Here is an 18,246-nt window from a genome sequence, read left to right as displayed (position 1 = left end):
GGCCTACTCCCTTTCTAATGAACCTGTCCCTCTATACTTGCCCCAAAACCCCAGAGTTGAAAAAACAAAAGAGGCCCCCCCAAATTCAAGGGTTCAAATGGCTAAAATAAAACTCATTCTGAAACTGCCAATCCTGAAAATGCTCCTCTAATCCAAAGGAATAACTCCAAAGATTTTTTTAATATTTAAATCTTTACATTTTTAAGAGCCTAAATTTGCACTTCTGCGTTTTCCCAGCCTTAATATGACTACATGGTTTGATGCTAGCTCATACACAGTCAGAATAAAGGAACTCGGCATTCTCACTCATTCCCTTCAAAAACTCCACTCACAACACAGGCATTTCTAATGTCTGATGGACTAGGGCTCCATACGCTTTCTACATTGGCAACCAATCCTGTCTTTTAAAAAACCCCACAATTACTGGAAGAGGGAATGGTATCCCTCAGTGCAGTAGTTAACTGGGTGGTAGAGATACAGATTTGAACCTCACTGGGCAGAGGAAGCAAAATGCCCAAATCTACTTCTTAAGTGAGTGCTTTAACCACTGAGCTATGATACATAGGAGGAAGGTAGAAGTGACTTAAACCTGCTATGTTTAAAATTGAAAGTAGGAGCTCTGACCAGAAGTGCTTGCCTTCTGGAAAAGGTCCAAGGCTAGGGACCCTAAATGGAAAGAGATAATTTCTTGCAGCTCTGATTGGAATGCCTGAATTTAAAACACTCCACTATTCCCAGCTTTTCTGCTGGTTAAAAGCCACAGCAAACTGAATCTTGCTGACCTTTTAGGCAGCTCCTGCTCATCATGCTCATTTTTTGTAACCCATTTTGAAGCAATAAACTTTTCAACATGACCAAATCATGCTATCGGAGGATGAAGCCCAAGGATATTGGGGGCCAGGGGTGTTTCTCACAGTAGACAACCCTAGAGAACCTTGGTCACTGACCCAAAGGGCGGCTTATTAGGCAGGAGGTTTAGACCCTCTAGAAAGAGGAGATCCAATCAGTATTGATACCCCCAATATGGATCACTTAACTGAAAGCATCCAAAAACCCGCCTGCCTCCAACTCATGCATCATAGACAATCCTGAGGCAACCATCCCCAATGCTATTGATAGCTGATCCCGACCGAATGACCCCGCTTATAAGGGGCTTGCCAGACTCCCTAAAATTATATGCAATTCAGTTGCAAGATAGACTAAGGGACACCCTGACTCCGCAAGCAGGAAATCCTGCCAGGCTGAGAATGGGCAGAGCCCTAACCTGGGGCGAGGTTGTCCAGGAATTAATTAATTATGGAAGGAGAATGGGAGTAATTGGAGGAACTGGTAAACAACGGGCAGTGGTATGGAGAGTAGAACCAAGAGAACAACCACCCTCCCTGAGAAATCAGGGAGTCAGGAGGAATTTATTATGGGCCGAAGGAATTGAGAGGGGAATTCCCTGAGATTTAATGGAGGGGATGCCCACCATGGCACTGGAGAAGCTTGTCTGTGCGTGGAGGGAAAAGGGGGAAATACCCCCAAAAGAAGGACCACCTACTCAAGATACTACTAGGTCAGAACCTAAAGCGAGCCTGCAGAAAAACACTCCCTCAGCCCCAGAGGGAGATCTAATTGACTTGAAGTCGGGAAACGAGACACGCTGTCCCCAGTGAGCCGGGGGACAGCGGGTGGGTCTATATAAGGAGGCTTACAGAAAACAGCCGAGGGGATTTAATGATTACTTTCCCCCTTGGTCCCCTTAAAACACCCATCACCTTCTTAGTACATACCGGGGCTCAAATGTCAGCACTTCGACAAGATGTTGCTGACTGCAGTGGGATAGTTGCTGACAAGAAACACATATGGGTAACCGATGTATTTGGAAACTCTCAGCCCCAGGCAACTGCTTAAGTGTTGGTTGCCAGGAGATAAGACTGCAACAGAAACTATAATGATACTGGGACCACTACCAACTAACATTTTGGGACTAGATTTGCTGAAAGGATGAGCCTGGATAGACTTGAGAGGAAGAGAGTGGGTGTTTGGTCTCCCCACCATGTCTGTACAACTATTACAGCCTGCACCTGAACTACCCCCTTCTAAAATTGTTAATGTCAAACCTTACTTGTTCCCCCTAGGGACAAGAGAAGGGATCACTTTGGTGATAGCTGAATTACGGGAGCAAGGGATAGTTGTCCCCACACACTCGCCTTATAATTCCCTGGTGTGGCCAGTCCGTAAACCCAACAGAAAGTGGCAATTGACCATTGACTACCAGCACCTGAATGCCAACACGGGCCGCTTAACAGCTGCGGTGCCTAACATAGCTGAGCTAATTGCAACCATACAAGAACAAGCCCATCAAGTTTTAGCAACTATTGATGTAAAAGAACTGTTCTTTATGGTCCCTTTGCAGGAAGCAGGCAGAGATTGCTTTGCTTTTACATGGGAAGGCATGCAATTCACTTTTACATGTCTCCCCCAGGGATATCGGCACTTGCTGGCAATGGCTCATTATGCATTGGCTCAAGAGCTCGCCAAAATCACTCCTGCAGAAGAGGTTAAGGTATACCAGTATATTGATGATGTATTGATTGGCAGCCCTGATATCAAAGAAGTGGGACAGACCTAAGCAGAGATAATTGCTCACCTAGAAAAATTTGGACTCCAAATTCCAGATGAAAAGATACAACTCCCATCTTCTGAAGTGAAGTTCCTGGGTATCTGGTGGAGGGGAGGAACAGTGTGCATTCCCCCTGAAACCTTAACTACCCTCAAACAGGTTAAAATGCCTGGATATGAGAGGGAACTACAACATGCCCTAGGTTCACTCGTATTCTGGAGGAAACATATTCTCAATTTCTCTATAATAGCCTGGCCCCTCTATGACTTAACACGCAAAAGAGCTGCTTGGGACTGGACCCCCATTCATGAGGAAGCTCTGAAGCTGTTAATCTTTGAGGCTGGGGTATATCAGGCCTTAGGGCCAATACACCTGACAGATCCACTCCACATCGAGTGGGGTTTTGCAATTCACAGACTGTCCATACATATGTGGCAATGCAGACCAGAAGGCCCGACTCGGCCTATGGAATTCTATTCGCGCAGTTTCAAAGATGCAGGAAAACTGTATTCAGTTTGGGAAAAAGGCCTCTTTGTAGTTAGCCTAGCTTTGCAGGATAACGGGAGCCACTTTACTGCCAGGGTGGTCCAAGAGTGGGCACGCAATGAAGGAATACAGTGGATTTTTCCATATCCCATACTACCCTCAAGCAAATGGGATAGTGGAGCGTACTAATGGACTTCTAAAACAAGCCCTAAAACCCCACAAACCGGGATGGCTGCGAGTGCCAGATGCGGTCATGTAAGTAAATAGCCACTGGGGGGGTGAACGGATGTCCTAGACTGACTGCATTTTGCCCAACCCCCCCCTCCCTACTTCCAGGAAGGGGAGATAAGAAAGATCCAATACACCCACTCCACTATCCTGGACAACCTGTCCTGGTAGATTTACCTACTGTAGGGGAAGTAATCTATGTATGCTTTATATTTGCACTTTGTAGAACCAAGGAGAAAGATGGCAAGGGATGCATGTTAGTCCTGACTATATTAATTGTTATTTGTGTTATCAGTTTATTGTTATTTATAATTTTTGTCTGTTATTATAGAGAAAAGATTCTCCAGATTTTAACTTGAAATTTGATTCAAGGTTTTATGCACCTCTGGAATGACACCAATCCAGGTGTTTGTACAAAGGAATTCAATTCAGCCTAAAAAACAAAACAAAAAAAACCTCTCTGACAATTCAAAGATTTATCTTCCCTGAGGAGAAAACCTTGAATCTTGTGATGTTGTTGTTAAAGGAACATAGGGTATATGGGATGTTAAATCTCACTGATGGAGAATGCTGTCTCACCATATACAACGCAACTATCTCCTGAGAAGCGCGAAAGAAGATGAGAAAAGTTACAAGACTGGAGAACTTTTCTAAACGATGCAACCAAGAGACTGAATGGAGGATCGTTGCTGACCTCTCCTAACGTCCTTGGGACTCACAGGGTGGGGAAAATCATAGAATCATAGAAGCATTTCGGTTGGAAAAGACCTTCAAGATCATCAAGTCCAACCATTAACCACGCCCCCTAAACCATGCCCTGGAGTACCCTGTCCACTCGCTTTTTGAATACCTCCAGGGATGGTGACTCAACCACTTCCCTGGGCAGCCCATTCCAATGTTTGACAACCCTCTCAGTAAAAAAATTTTTCCTAATATCTAACCTAAATCTCCCTTGCCTCAACTTGAGGCCATTTCCTCTTGTCCTATCTCCAGCCACCTGACAGAAGAGACCAACACCCACCTCACTACAACCCCCTTTCAGGTAGTTGTAGAGAGCGATAAGGTCTCCCCTCAGCCTCCTCTTTTCTAGACTGAACAACCCCAGATCCCTCAGCCGCTCCTCATAAGACTTGTGCTCCAGGCCCCTCACCAACTTGGTTGTCCTTCTCTGGACACGCTCAAGCAGCTCAATGTCTTTCCTGTAGTGAGGGGCCCAAAAGTGAACACAGTACTCGAGGTGCGGCCTCACCAGTGCCGAGTACAGGGGAACAACCACCTCCCTGTTCCTGCTGGCCACACTGTTCCTGATACAGGCCAGGATGCGATTGGCCTTCTTGGCCACCTGGGCACACTGCTGGCTCATATTCAGCCAGCTGTCAACCAGCACCCCCAGGTCTTTCTCTGCTGGGCAGCTTTCCAGCCACTCTTCCCCAAGCCTGTAGCGCTGCATGGGGTTGCCGTGACCCAAGTGCAGGACCCGACACTTGGCCTTGTTAAACTTCATACAATTGGCCTCAGCCCATCGATCCAGCCTGTCCAGATCTCTTTGTAGAGCCTCCCTACCCTCAAGCAGATCGACCCTGCCTCCCAACTTGGTGTCGTCTGCAAACTTGCTGAGGGTGCACTCAATCCCCTCATCCAAATCATCAATAAAGATATTAAACAGAACAGGGCCCAACACCGAGCCCTGGGGAACACCACTCGTGACCCGCCGCCAACTGGATTTCACCCCATTCACCACGACCCTCTGGGCTCGGCCATCCAGCCAGTTTTTCACCCAGTGAATAGTGCACTTATCCAGGCCACGAGACGCCAGTTTCTCAAGGAGTATGCCATGAGAGACAGTATCAAAGGCCTTGCTGAAGTCTAGGAAAATAACATCGACAGCCTTTCCCTCATCCACTAGGCGGGTCACCCGGTCATACAAGGAGATCAGGTTGGTCAAGCAGGACCTGCCTTTCGTAAACCCATGCTGACTGGGCCTGATCCCCCTCTTATCCTGGAGCTGCCGTGTGAGTGCTCTCAAGACAAACCGTTCCATAATCTTCCCCGGTACCGAGGTCAGGCTGACAGGCCTGTAGTTCCCCGGATCCTCCCTCCAACCCTTCTTATAAATGGGAGTCACATTGGCAAGCCTCCAGTCCTCTGGGACCTCCCCTGTTGACCAGGAACGCTGATAGATGATAGAGAGTGGCTTGGCAAGGACCTCAGCCAGTTCCCTCAGTACTCTTGGATGGATCCCATCAGGTCCCATAGATTTGTGAGTGTCCAGATGGCGTAACAGGTCCCTAACTAATTCCTCCTGGATTAAGGGGGGTATGTTATGCTCTTCATCCTTACCTTCCAGCTCATGAGGTGGAGTACCCTGAGGATGACTGGACTCACTATTAAAGACTGAGGCAAAGAAGGCATTAAGTACCTCGGCCTTTTCCTCATCACTGGTTGCTACGTTCCCTTCTGTATCCATTAAAGGATAGATATTCCCCTTGGGATTCTTTTTACTGTTAACATATTTGTAAAAACATTTTTTGTTGTCCCTTACGATAGTGGCCAGATTTAGTTCTAGCTGAGCTTTTGCCTTTCTAATTTTCTCTCTGTATGATCTAACAAGATCCCTGTACTCCTCCCAAGTTGCCCGCCCTTTCCTCCAGAGATGATAAACTCTCCTTTTTTTCTTAAGTCCTAGCAAAAGCTCCCCATTCAGCCAGGCCGGTCGTTTTCCTCGACGGTTTGACTTGCGGCACATGGGAATAGCCTGGTCCTGAGCCATTAAGATTTCCTTTTTAAAGAATGTCCATCCCTCCTGGACCCCTTTGCCCTTCAGGACAGTCTCCCAAGGGACTCTCTCAACCAGTGCCTTGAAGAGGCCAAAGTTAGCCCTCCGGAAGTCCATAGTGGTGGTTTTGCTGACCACCTTCTTTGCCTCACCAAGAATTGAAAATTCTACCATTTCATGGTCACTAAGCCCAAGACGGCCTCCTACCATCACACCTCCCACCAGTCCTTCCCTGTTCGTAAACAACAGGTCTAGCAAGGCTCCTCCCCTGGTTGGCTCACCCACCAGCTGTGTCAAGAAGTTATCTTCCACACACTCCAGGAACCTCCTAGATTGTTTACTCACTGCTGTGTTGTATTTCCAGCAGATGTCTGGAAAGTTAAAGTCCCCCACAAGGACAAGGGCACACGATTCTGAGACTACTGCCAGCCGCTTGTAGAACGATTCATCCGTCTCTTCAACCTGGTCAGGCGGTCTATAACAGACTCCCAGCACAATATCTGTCTTATTGGCTTTCCCTCTCATCCTCACCCATAAGCACTCTACCTTGTCATCAGAATCGTGTAGCTCTGAACAGTCAAAACATTCCCTAACATAGAGAGCCACCCCACCACCTCTTCTACCTTGCCTGTCCCTTCTGAAGAGCTTGTAGCCATCCATTGCAGCACTCCAGTCATGGGAGTCATCCCACCATGTGTCCATGATGGCGACTAAGTCATATCTATCCTGCTGCACAATGGCTTCCAGCTCCTCCTGTTTATTGCCCATGCTGCGTGCATTGGCATAGATGCATTTGAGCTGGGTCATCGAATCCACCCCTAACATCGGCACGCTGCCCCCAGGCTCATCTCTGGTGCACCTAGTTTGATCCCTTGCCCCCTTCGAACCTAGTTTAAAGCCCTTTCCATGAGCCCTGCCATCTCATGAGCAAGGATTCTCTTACCCCTATGAGACAGCTGGACACCATCTGTCGCTAGCAAGCCCGGTGCTGTGTAAGTCTCCCCATGATCAAAAAACCCAAAATTCCACCTATGGCACCAGCCTCTGAGCCACGTATTGACCAGGTGTGTTTTCCTGTTCCTTTCAGTGTATTTCCCTGCCACTGAAGGGACTGAGGAAAACACTACCTGTGCTCCCGATCTTTCTACTAATCGTCCCAGTGCCCTGAAATCCCTTTTGATTGCCTTTGGATTCCTCTCTGCAATCTCATCACTGCCAACCTGCACAACTAGCAATGGGTAATAATCAGAGGTCCGAACCAGACCAGGGAGTTTCCTGGTAATGTCTTTAACCCGGGCCCCAGGGAGGCAGCAGACTTCCCGGTGGGATGGGTCAGGTCTGCATATCGGGCCCTCTGTCCCCCTTAAGAGGGAGTCGCCTACAACAATTACCCTCCTTTTTCTTTTTTCAGAGGATGTGAGAATGTGTGGGGATGCCCGACTGGGCTTAGGCACCTCCCTAGATAGGGCTTCATCTACACCCTGATCTTCACTAGCCTGGTCCTCAAGTTCCAGAGCCCCATACCTGTTGAGTAGGGGCAACTGGGAAGGTGAGGGAGACTGGGAGGGGATTCGCCTGCCTCCCCGAGCAGGGACCTGTATCCATTCCCCTCCATCTCTTAGGTCCCCTCCTGCCTGGTGGCAGGAGGGCAGGGGAACCTCTGCTTCTTGCGGAGCCTCCATCTGCTGCCTCTGCCTCAGGGATGGTAGGGTGTGGGCCCACCAATCTATCTCCCTCTCACACTCCCTGATACTCCTCAACCTTTCCACTTCCTTCTTCAGCTCTACCACCAGGCTGAGCAAATCACTCACCTGGTCACACCTCACACAAGAGGTGTCCCGGCTGACCTCCATCATTTCTGATAGACTCAGGCACTCCCTGCAGCCAGAGACCTGGACAGCTGCATGTGTACGTGGGACCTCTGTCTGCGTTGCCATATTTTTCCTAACAATGGCTTTCCCCCGAGTGGCAACCATACCTGGGTCTCCCTCTGGGCCGACACCCACCCCTTGAGCAGCCTGCTCGAGCTAGGAAGAGTTGGGGGCTGCACCCTACCTGCGCAAACTGAAGCGCCACACCCTGGTCGCCGCGCTCCTCAGGGCCGTTCAAATCTCCCGCGGTTGCCCCTGGCAACGCCCACGCCGCGTCAGCCTCTCCCGCGAGAGCCGCCGGCTCCGGCCGGGTCCTTCTGCCCTTCCCCGGCGCTCCCGGGCCTCGGGAACCTCCCTGTCCGCCTCAATCTAGCGCTTAGCCGCCGACTTACCGTTGCCTCTGCTGGCCTCGCCGCTGACTGAACGCTGCTGACCGTTACGCCGCGTTCAAATGACTTGTTAGCATTGGACACATGTTGTTACGTGGATTTTTTGTTCTGTCCCCCTCTTCTGTCCGTTAAGTATCTCTCCTTTTTCTCTCTCTCCCCTTTCTTTACATCTAAATCACCAGCCTGGGAGAAGACTACGACAATGTTTAAGCCACGGGGTGGTGTGAGAGACTGAAGGAGTTAATGTCTCAAACATTGTGGTGGGGCAAGTTCTGCTTAACGACTAACTCTGCATAACAAGGAACTCTGCCTAGCAAGGAACCACAGGTGAAAAGAAGCCCATCAGCAACAGGAGGGGGAGGGTGTGCTGGAGGGTGCACAGTTCCCTGTTCTGTTGTGCTGTTCTGATATGCTGAACAGGGCAGCTCACCGCGTATGGCGAAAGATCACGTTGGCAGGGAAGGGGAAGCTACTCCCCAAACGACCCCCAAGCCCATGGCTCAAAGGCTACCTAATTAGCCTAATGAATTCGAGTGCCTGCCCGAAGGAGGGGCAAGGAGATGATAAAAGGACACAAACTGAATCCCTACGTGTGTGCGCCTACCGGAACTGAACCCCTCGGCTGACTGGACCCCTTGGCTGACTGAACCAACGCTGGATCCAGGACTGGTGAAATCTTTCTCTTCTCTCTCTCTCTTTCCCTTTTCCTTTTCCCTAATCCCTACACCTCATCCCTTTAGACATAAACCATTAACCAAGTCTGGGACTAGGAGTGGTTTCAGCCGCCCCTAGGCTCCTCACTGAGAAGGAGTCTAGAAAACAAGGGGGTCCGCTCTGAACCTCATGACTCGACGGGAGGGCTCTCCTTATTGTCTCCCCGAACTGATTCCCAAATAAGCAAGGCCTGTAGTATATGTTTGGTGATGTATGGTTAGCACATGTTACACAGTTTACTGACATAGTTTCATGCCAATTTTTGTTGTGAGCACACCAATTTTGGTGGTGAGCATGCCAATTCTTGTTGTGAGCAAATAAAAATTGAGTTTTGTGAGTTAAAGGATCCCTGGTGTCATTTCACCTTAATCCTGACCTGGGAATCAGCAAACCTGAGTCATCATCCTGAGAAATTGAGACGTGACAATTAGGAGGTACTCAGTTCAGAAACCAAATAGGTTACACTGGTGCAGCTCCTCTGGTGTGAAAATGCCTTCTTTTTGAATGAATTTTATATTGATTTAGTTTACACCTGCTCCTTATTCAACTTAAATAAATAAATGTATGGCAAAATGGGAATGTCTACACAGGAAGGTTGCACCAATTTAAGTAAATCAGAAACCTCAGATCAAACAGTACAAGTTCCACACATAGCTGAAGCCTGATACAGAGTCGCTATTAAGTAATAGCTGAAGATGAGCATTTCTCAAGTTCTTTCTCAATAAAGAAGATGAATTTCAGTTGGAAAATAAACAAAATTAAAATCTCACAACTTCCATTTGGATTAGAAGTTAGTTATATTTCTTCCTGAGGTTCAGTTGTCTAACATGTGAAATGTATATATATGTTCAAAATTGGGTTTTAAGGACAAAAAAGCTTCAGTCTCATTTATGAACAACCTACTAGTGCTCAGTATTTCTACAGCTTTTCCTTTGAAAAGTCAAGTGTTCATCAGGCAAACCCTAAATATTTTGGGACTATTCTTAATTGTCATGGTGAGAACTTGTATTGACAAAACTATATCCACACATTTAAAATTATTTATATAATTATTAAGACAGAATACTCCATTAAGCTAAAGAAAACCCCTTCCCAAACCTGCAGTACTGATATATATCTACTAAACAGGACAGTAGCATTTCTAAGCAGACATGATATGCCCATCTTTTAAATTACATTTTGACAAGTTTCGATCAACCAGTTCCTTTAAAAAGCCCTCTATGTAGAGGAAGACTTAAAAGATCAGGCCCTAAATGGAATTATTTTATTTATAAATAAATAAATAACTACAATGGAAACTTAATCCTATGTAATTTTCAAGAAATTATTTGTCAAAACTGAAAAAGGCTGAGCTCACCTGTCTTTGTAGTTTATCACAGTATCAATAATGGCATTCATCTGTTTTGTCAATTTAGGTGGGTTAGGTGACAACTTCTCTGCAGGAGGTCTGCCTCTTCTTTTCTTTGCTTTCTCCCCATCCTCTTTCCCAGAATCTTTATCCAAATTTCTTTGTCTCTTCCGTTTTTTAAGCCGGATTTCCTCTTCCATTTCTTCCAAATTGCCGTCTTCAATTGCCTGACAAACATGGATTAAAAGAAAAATATGCAAAGACAATTAACAAGTATTTAAAAAAAACCCAAGAAAAATACAATGCAACAAGATATAGATAATTCAACATTAAATGCTCAGTCTATTTATAAAAAAGATTTCAAAAGGAAATTCAGTTACTGACAAATAATAAGACACTAAATTAGTTATATAAAGAACCCTACCGCCTAGATACATATTCATCTGATCCTGAATTTCATATATATGAGGGCTTGCATCAATTTGTTCACTTTAGTAGCAGTCCTAGAGAATGTAGTTCAAGAGAAAGACTCTGATGTGCATGTTTACAGACAGGATAGTCCACACCATGCTCAGCTTCCAATGAAAGAGATTACAGTTTTTTAATATGTTTTTTTACATACAGACACACACACACTTTATCTAGTAACATACTAGACTCAGCTTCTCTTTCAAAGAACTTAAGTGACCTAACAGTTAAAACCATATCTAAAATGTATAATTTTCATTTAGAATAACAATCAACAAAGAGGCAGAAGCACTGACAATAGTGTTTTGCAGTAAAGAGCACTCAGAATGAAAAAAGAAAAAACACACGCATAGGCTTTCTGAGTAATGCTTTCTGAAACATAACTGATGTTGATATTTGTCCCTCTTGCCTCTCAATATTGCCTTGAATACATGCAAATACTAATCAATCATTTCTCATAGCTGAAAGCTATAATCATAAAGCAATTACCTTCATTTCTCTACAGAAACAAACATGACTAATATTTATGATCATATGAGAATAACAATTAATATAAAAAGAGTGATTACAGTCCAGACATAATTTATTTCATTTGCATTCTCTTGAAAAATATTTTATGAACAAAACCTGGTTCACTATACAAAAAAACCTGGCATCTTAAAACCACTAGTGGGATTTCAAAATCTGTTTCCTATTCATTCTCTGATGTGCAAATCCATAGAACAAACATGAACACAGAATCCTGAGGGACAGCCTGAAACAAGGCCTTAATAATCAAAAGAATTTCCATCATGCTTTCAAGCATTCAGATAGCCACTATGAAGAAGGCTTGAGATCTGATGAGTTAGGAAGAGTAAGTAAGGAAAAAACTGCACGAAAACTCATTAATATTCATTTGGTTAAATCAGGACACCCACCATATACCACTGCAGCTAGCAAAGATTAAGAAAAGGAAATTTCTCCACAAATTTTAGAAGCTAAAAATAATAAATACAGCATGCAAGGCTGTCAACAGTTAATGTCATTGCTCTCCTTAAGTATTCAGTTGCACATTGAAATACAGAGAACACCAGCTTTTGATGTCTTATACATCTACATATTCCTGTGATGTAGTTCTACTGAACCTTCAAGACTGTGATGAAAAAGGTTATTTACCTTACCACTATCAGCAGGCCGGCTATCGGAAATCACAGTTAGTGGGGATAAAATTAACAAACCAGCAAAGCAATGAGCTGCTAGTCTCTTCATCAGCTGATCAGGGGGAAAAAAAAGAGAGCTGGGGAAAGGCTATGTTTTCAGATACAAGTAATTTTATTTTAGCAAAAATTTAATACTGGAAGGATTGTAGATACTCAAATCTGCTGTTTCATTCTACCTAATACAAGGCCCAAGGCCTTCTTCCTTCAGCTTGCTTTAATATTGACAACTACTTATATTTTTCTCTTATTATTCTAGACACTCAGATTCTAGATTTTTAGCTGGGCAGTTACCAATTCTTGTTAGCATTTTAATTGTAAGAGCAAAATTGGTCAATTTCATGTATGATTTTAAGACTAAAATAGATTGTATGCAATAAATACAGTTTTAAAATGCAAACAATACTTTTTATTGTTCTGTACTGAACAGATTAGATTTTGGTTATTACAACTAATACAGCAAAATACTCAGAATGACAAGAAAAAAACCCCAAGGTTAGCATTTTGATACAATGTGCTTTAGAAAATGGATATTCACTCATTAACCAAAACCAAAAAAATATTTTCTTGCCAAATGTTCCCCCCCACACCCTCCAAATCAATGGTGGTGTCACCACCACTGAGTACTAACATCTCATTTAGAACTGTGCATACAGTTGTTACTTAGGATATATACTATTTTGAAAAATTGTTGTGGGGGGTAAGATCAAAGTCAAAAGAATGTTTGGGGTTGTTGGTTTTTTTTAAAATGACATTGGCCAATGTAGTAAAAAAAAAAAAAAAAAAAAAAGAAAAGAACAGACAAGTTGTGACATTTGCTCTTCCACTCTGTAAATTATCCTTCCAAACCTTTACCAGCAGGATAATGCAATGCACCCCAGAAACAAATCTCCAGTTTTTGATGGATGACATGTTGCACAAGAGTATAGGACACAGCAGACATCTCCCATGCTCAAATGCCTTTAGATTAGTGAGGTGAATAGAAAGAAAGTCAAGAAAACTACTGTACAAATAAATATTTAATGTTTTCCTTAAGGCAACAAGACCAAATACTACAATAAAGTTTGGAGCCTGTTTTCTTGAAAGCAAGCAGTAAAAACTATTAAAAGAGTCCAATTCTGCAAAGGGTTGAACATCTCATGAGAGGTACTGGGTATCGATTTCCAGCCACATTCCAATGTAGAAGCCAATGGAAAACCAGTGAAAATTATGAGGACTCAATGTTGCATCCTGTACCAAGAAAATCTTCCTGCTGTTCAGTACCTTATTGCTGTTGTCTTGGTTCATGTTGTATAAAACAATTCCCTTGCTGAAGAGCTGAGACCATGCAAGTCTCTCAGGGCACCAGAATTTTAATCAGCATATTGACCATAGATTAAAGAGAAACAAACAAACAAGAATTTTCAGAAGGCAACTAGAAGTTGGTTCTGGGCTTTTCTATTGTTAATTGCAGTTACATTTCTCTCATCAGTCATGGAGGACCGTTTTGTCGTTTCTTACATAAGGAAGTCTTCTTAGTAAAAGTGGATACTGTTACATGAGCATCAAGAAATGAAGTAAACAAAGAAATAGAAACTGCTTTGTTTGCATTCTTAATATTGACTTAGTTGAGAGTCTGGAAAACATGGCACAACATCACGTACATACAACTCTTCAGTCAAGAATTATGGAACAAAATGTACAATAAGATCTATAGCTCTGACTTCTTTGGTGACAATGTCCTTTCACAAGCCAACCTGATAATACCTGAGAAAATCAACAACAACAACAAAGAATCTACCTTGGTGAGATCACCCATGGATATTTTATTAAATAAAAACCTGACATTGTATGTTATAATAAGGTAACTAATGACATAAGATTAAATATATTAAACCTCACATGTTTCAAAGGTTCTCAAAGACCATAAAAAATTTTCTCAGACCAGTCCTATATTAGTTATTAGATTCATTTTACGTGAAGCAGGAATCAAGTGATTTGAGTACGGTCACATGGTGGTAGCAGAGTTGGGCATAAAAATCAGTTCCGGTGTTCAGCACTCCAATGCTTTTCTCTAATATTTCAATAATTACATTATGAGAGGTATTTGTCATGGACCAAGATATATACTAGTTTCCTTTGCTCTGAACTCATTATTAAGTACTACTATTAGAAAGTTAAAAGTCAAAGAAAGCTATTACTATTGCCTACAGTCATGGAAACTGTATACAGACACTTAAAACTAGTGATAGTAAACAATATAATGTTGAAACCTTCTTTGGATTAAATGAGATACTGTGCAAAACAGGAAATCTCTAGATGCTGCATCCCCCTCTTATTCCCTCTTAACCCAAAGAAGCATGTCCAAAGTGTTACTATAGCTTACTCCCTCCCAGGCATTAATGTTCAACATCTCTTGAAGCTGCATAAGAGAAGAGAGTGTTCCTGCAAGTAATTTTGCATACAGACAGATTTGCTAACATGCTTATGTTGGGTCTGGCTGGGATGGAGTTAACTTTCCCCATAGCAGCTCTCATAGGGCCCTGCTTTGTATTGGTAGCTAGAAAGGTGTTGATAACACACCAGTAGTGCTCGCACAGCATCAAGGCTGTCTCTCCAACACACCCACCCCACCCAAAGGCCAGTAGGCTGGTGGTGGGCAAGAGGTTGGGAGGGGACATAGCCAGGACAGCTGACCCAAACTGACTGACCAAAGTGATATTCCATACCATATGACATCATGCTCAGCAATAAAAGCTAATAGGGAGGAGGAGCGGGCGGCATTTGTTATTAAGGTGTTTGTCTTCCTAAGCAACCACTACATGTATTTGTGAGGGACTGAAAGAGTTAATGTCTCAAACATTGTGGTGGGGCAAGTTCTGCATAACAAGGCAATTCTGATAGCTGAGCAGGGCAGCTCAGCATATATGGCCAGAGGTCATACAAAGTTTATTTGAGGAAGGGGCTCATGGCCGCCTGAGGGACCCTTTGCGACCACCGCCCACCAATGGCACCTGCACACAAGATCGAGAGTTACATAAGTCCTTACGGGCAGTGTGCAGAAGAACAAGAGGGGCGTGATTGATGTGAGAAAAGGCGGGAACTGGGCTATAAAAGACGCCAACACAAGGAGCCCTGTGGGTGCGCGCCCACCAGAACTGGACCTCTAGACTGGCTGGACCAACACTGGACCCAGGACCGGTGAAATCTTTCTCTTTTCTTTTCCTCTTTCTCTCTCTGTCTCACTCACTCTCCTTTTCCGTAATCCCTACACTTCATCCATTTAAGACATAAAACCGTTGACCAAGTCTGGGACTAGGAGTGGATCTAGCTGCCCCTAGGCCCTTCTCTGAGAAGGAGTCTAGAAAGCAAAGGGGTCCGCTCTGAACCTCATGACTCAACAGGAGGGATCTCCTTCTTCCATGAATTGATGTATATGGTTATCACGGATTACACGGTTTACTGAGGTAGTTTCATGCCAATTCCTGTTGTGAGAGACCACGCCACCTACTGTTACATCTTCCAAGTTCAGTTTGCTTCAGCCATGAATAAAACAGTCAACTGATCGTTTGGTGTCGTTTCACCTTAATTTAGCCCAAGGGAATTCCAAACTCACCATGACTCCTCCCTGGTCTGTCCAGCACGGGTTGTGACAGTCCTAAGGGCCTACTTCCCAGGAAGTGGCTGGACCTGGTGTCACGACCCAGACTGGACAGACCAGGGAGTCGTGTTTAATTTGAAATTCCCTCGGGCTAAATTAAGGTGAAACGACACCAAACGATCAGTTAAAGATTTTATTTATGACAGAAGCAAACGGAACTGGGGAGGCATGATAGTAGGTGGCAGGGTTTCTCACAACAGGAATTGGCATAAGACTACTTCTGTAAACCGTGTAACCATATACATCAATTCAGGGAATAAGGAGATCCCTCCCGTTGAGTCACGAGGTTCAGAGCAGACCCCCTTGCTTTCCAGACTCCTCCTCAGAGAAGGGCCCAGGGGCGGCTGGATCTACTCTTAGTCTCAGACTTGGTCAACGGTTTATGTCTTGAAACGGATGAGGTGTAGGGATTGTGGAAAAGGAAAGAGAGAAGAAGACAGAGAGAGAGAAAGGAAGAGAGAAAGATTTCACCGGTCCTGGGTCCAGCGTTGGTTCAGTCAGCTGACGGGTCCAGTTCCGGTGGGCTTGCGCACCTGGGGCTTCAGTTTGTGTCCTTTTATCATCCTTGCCCCTCCTTGGGGTGGGCACTCGAACTCATCAGGCTAATGAGCAGTTTGTGAGCCTTTGGGACTTGGGGGTCGTTTGGGGAGTAACTTCTCCTTCCCTGCAGACACGGCCATTGTTTGATCTTTGTATCAGAACAGCTTATCAGAACAGGGAGCTGCGCACCCTCCAGCACGCCCTCCCCCTCCTGTTGCTGATGTCTGAGCTGATGGGCTTTTCACCTTGGTTCCTTGCTGTGCAGGGTTTGTCTTTAAGCAGAACTTGCCCCACCACAATGTTTGAGACATTAACTCTTTCAGTCCCTCACACCTGGCCTGCTGATGGGAAGTAGAGAATAAATCTTGTTTTCCTTTGCTTCCATGTGCGGCCTTTGCTTTTCTTTATTAAATTGCCTTTATTTTTACCCACGAGTTTTTAATCTTCTTTTCTCCCCCTGTCTCACTGAGGAGGGGGAGTGAGAGCGCAGCTTGGTGGGCACCTGGCAGCCAGCCAAGGTTAACCCACCATAATGCTAATTATCTAACTCAGTATTTTCACTAAAGGCATATAAAATATAATTGAACAGAAAAAACAGCTTCCCATTTTCTTAAAAAGAAATAAATCTAACAATGCACAGCATCCTAAAGTCTGAACTTCTCCTAGGGCAAAGGCATACCATTTATAGAACTACTTCCTGCTATGCTGAATGGCTCATTCCCCAACAAGTTCTTCTAGCAAGCTAGGGTAGCAGTAAGAGGTAAATCATTGCTGGCTGGGACACAAGACCTACATTGTTAACCTGTAATCATAAGTTTCATGGGACTCAAAGCTTTTCTTTTTTTATTAAACCAACAGGATCCTGGGTTTCAAACAACAAAATATGCTAAGAAAGAAGATGTGATATATTAGAATAGAATCATAGAATCATTTAGGTTGGAAAAGACCCTTAAGGTCATCAAGTCCAACTGTTAACCTAACACTACCAAGTCCACCACTAAACCATGTCCCTAAGCACCACATCTACACATCTTATAAATACCTCCAGGGATGGTGACTCAACCACTTCCCTGGGCAGCCTGTTCCAATGCTTGATAACCCTTTCAGTGAAGAAATTTTTCCTAACATCCAATCTAAACCTCCCCTAGTGCAACTTGAGGCTGTTTCCTATTGCTTGTTACTTGGGAAGAGACCGACACCCACCTCGCTACAACCTCCTTTCAGGTAGTTGTAGAGAGCAATAAGGTCTCCCCTCAGCCTTCTTTTCTCCAGGCTAAACAACCCCAGTCACTCCTCATAAAATTTGTTCTCTAGACCCTTCACCAGCTTTGTTGCTCTTCTTTGGATGTGCTCCAGCACCTGAATGTCTTCCTTGTAGTGAGAGGCCCAAAAGTGAACACAGTATTCAAGGTGCAGTCTCACCACTGCCGAGTACAGGGGGACGATCACTTCCCTGCTCCTGCTGGCCACACTTATTTCTGATACAAGCCAGGATGCTATTGGCCTTTTTGGCCACCTGGGCACACTGCTGGCTCATATTCAGCCAGCTGTCAACCAGCACCCCCAGGTCTTTCTCTGCCAGGCAGCTTTCCAGCCACTCTTCCCCAAGCCTGTAGCGCTGCATGGGGTTGCCGTGACCGAAGTGCAGGAACCGGCATTTGGCCTTGTTGAATCTCATACAATTGGCCTCGGCCCATCGATCCAGCCTGTCCAGATCCCTCTGTAGAGACTTCCTACCCTCCAGCAGATCAACCCTCCCTCCCAAATTGGTGTCATCTGCAAACTTACTGAGGGTGCACTGGATCCCCACATCCAGATCATTGATAAAGATATTAAACAGAACTGGCCCCTATACTGAGCCCTGGGGAACACCACTTGTGACCCACTGCCAACTGGATTTAACTCCATTCACCACAACTCTTTGGGCCCAGACATCCAGCCAGTTTTTTTACCCAGTGAACAGTACACCTGTCCAAGCCATG

At 44.6% G+C, this 18,246-nt stretch overlaps 1 protein-coding gene across 3 annotated transcripts in view; it reads right to left on the bottom strand.

The window, feature by feature from the left end:
• LOC128136234 (probable global transcription activator SNF2L2) overlaps positions 1–18,246 on the bottom strand; it is a 249,047-nt gene that overhangs the window by 60,229 nt on the left and 170,572 nt on the right. For all 3 annotated transcript variants that reach the window (XM_052775473.1, XM_052775474.1, XM_052775476.1), the window contains exon 30: positions 10,430–10,647. In XM_052775473.1, the coding sequence (XP_052631433.1) occupies positions 10,430–10,647 (218 nt within the window). The remainder of the gene's footprint in view (positions 1–10,429; positions 10,648–18,246) is intronic.

Source organism: Harpia harpyja, chromosome W (genome assembly GCF_026419915.1).
Source record: "Harpia harpyja isolate bHarHar1 chromosome W, bHarHar1 primary haplotype, whole genome shotgun sequence".
Classification (NCBI taxonomy): Eukaryota; Metazoa; Chordata; class Aves; order Accipitriformes; family Accipitridae; genus Harpia; species Harpia harpyja.
The sequence above is the reverse complement of the archived record's forward strand: the minus strand, read 5'-3'. Positions and strand labels throughout refer to the sequence as shown.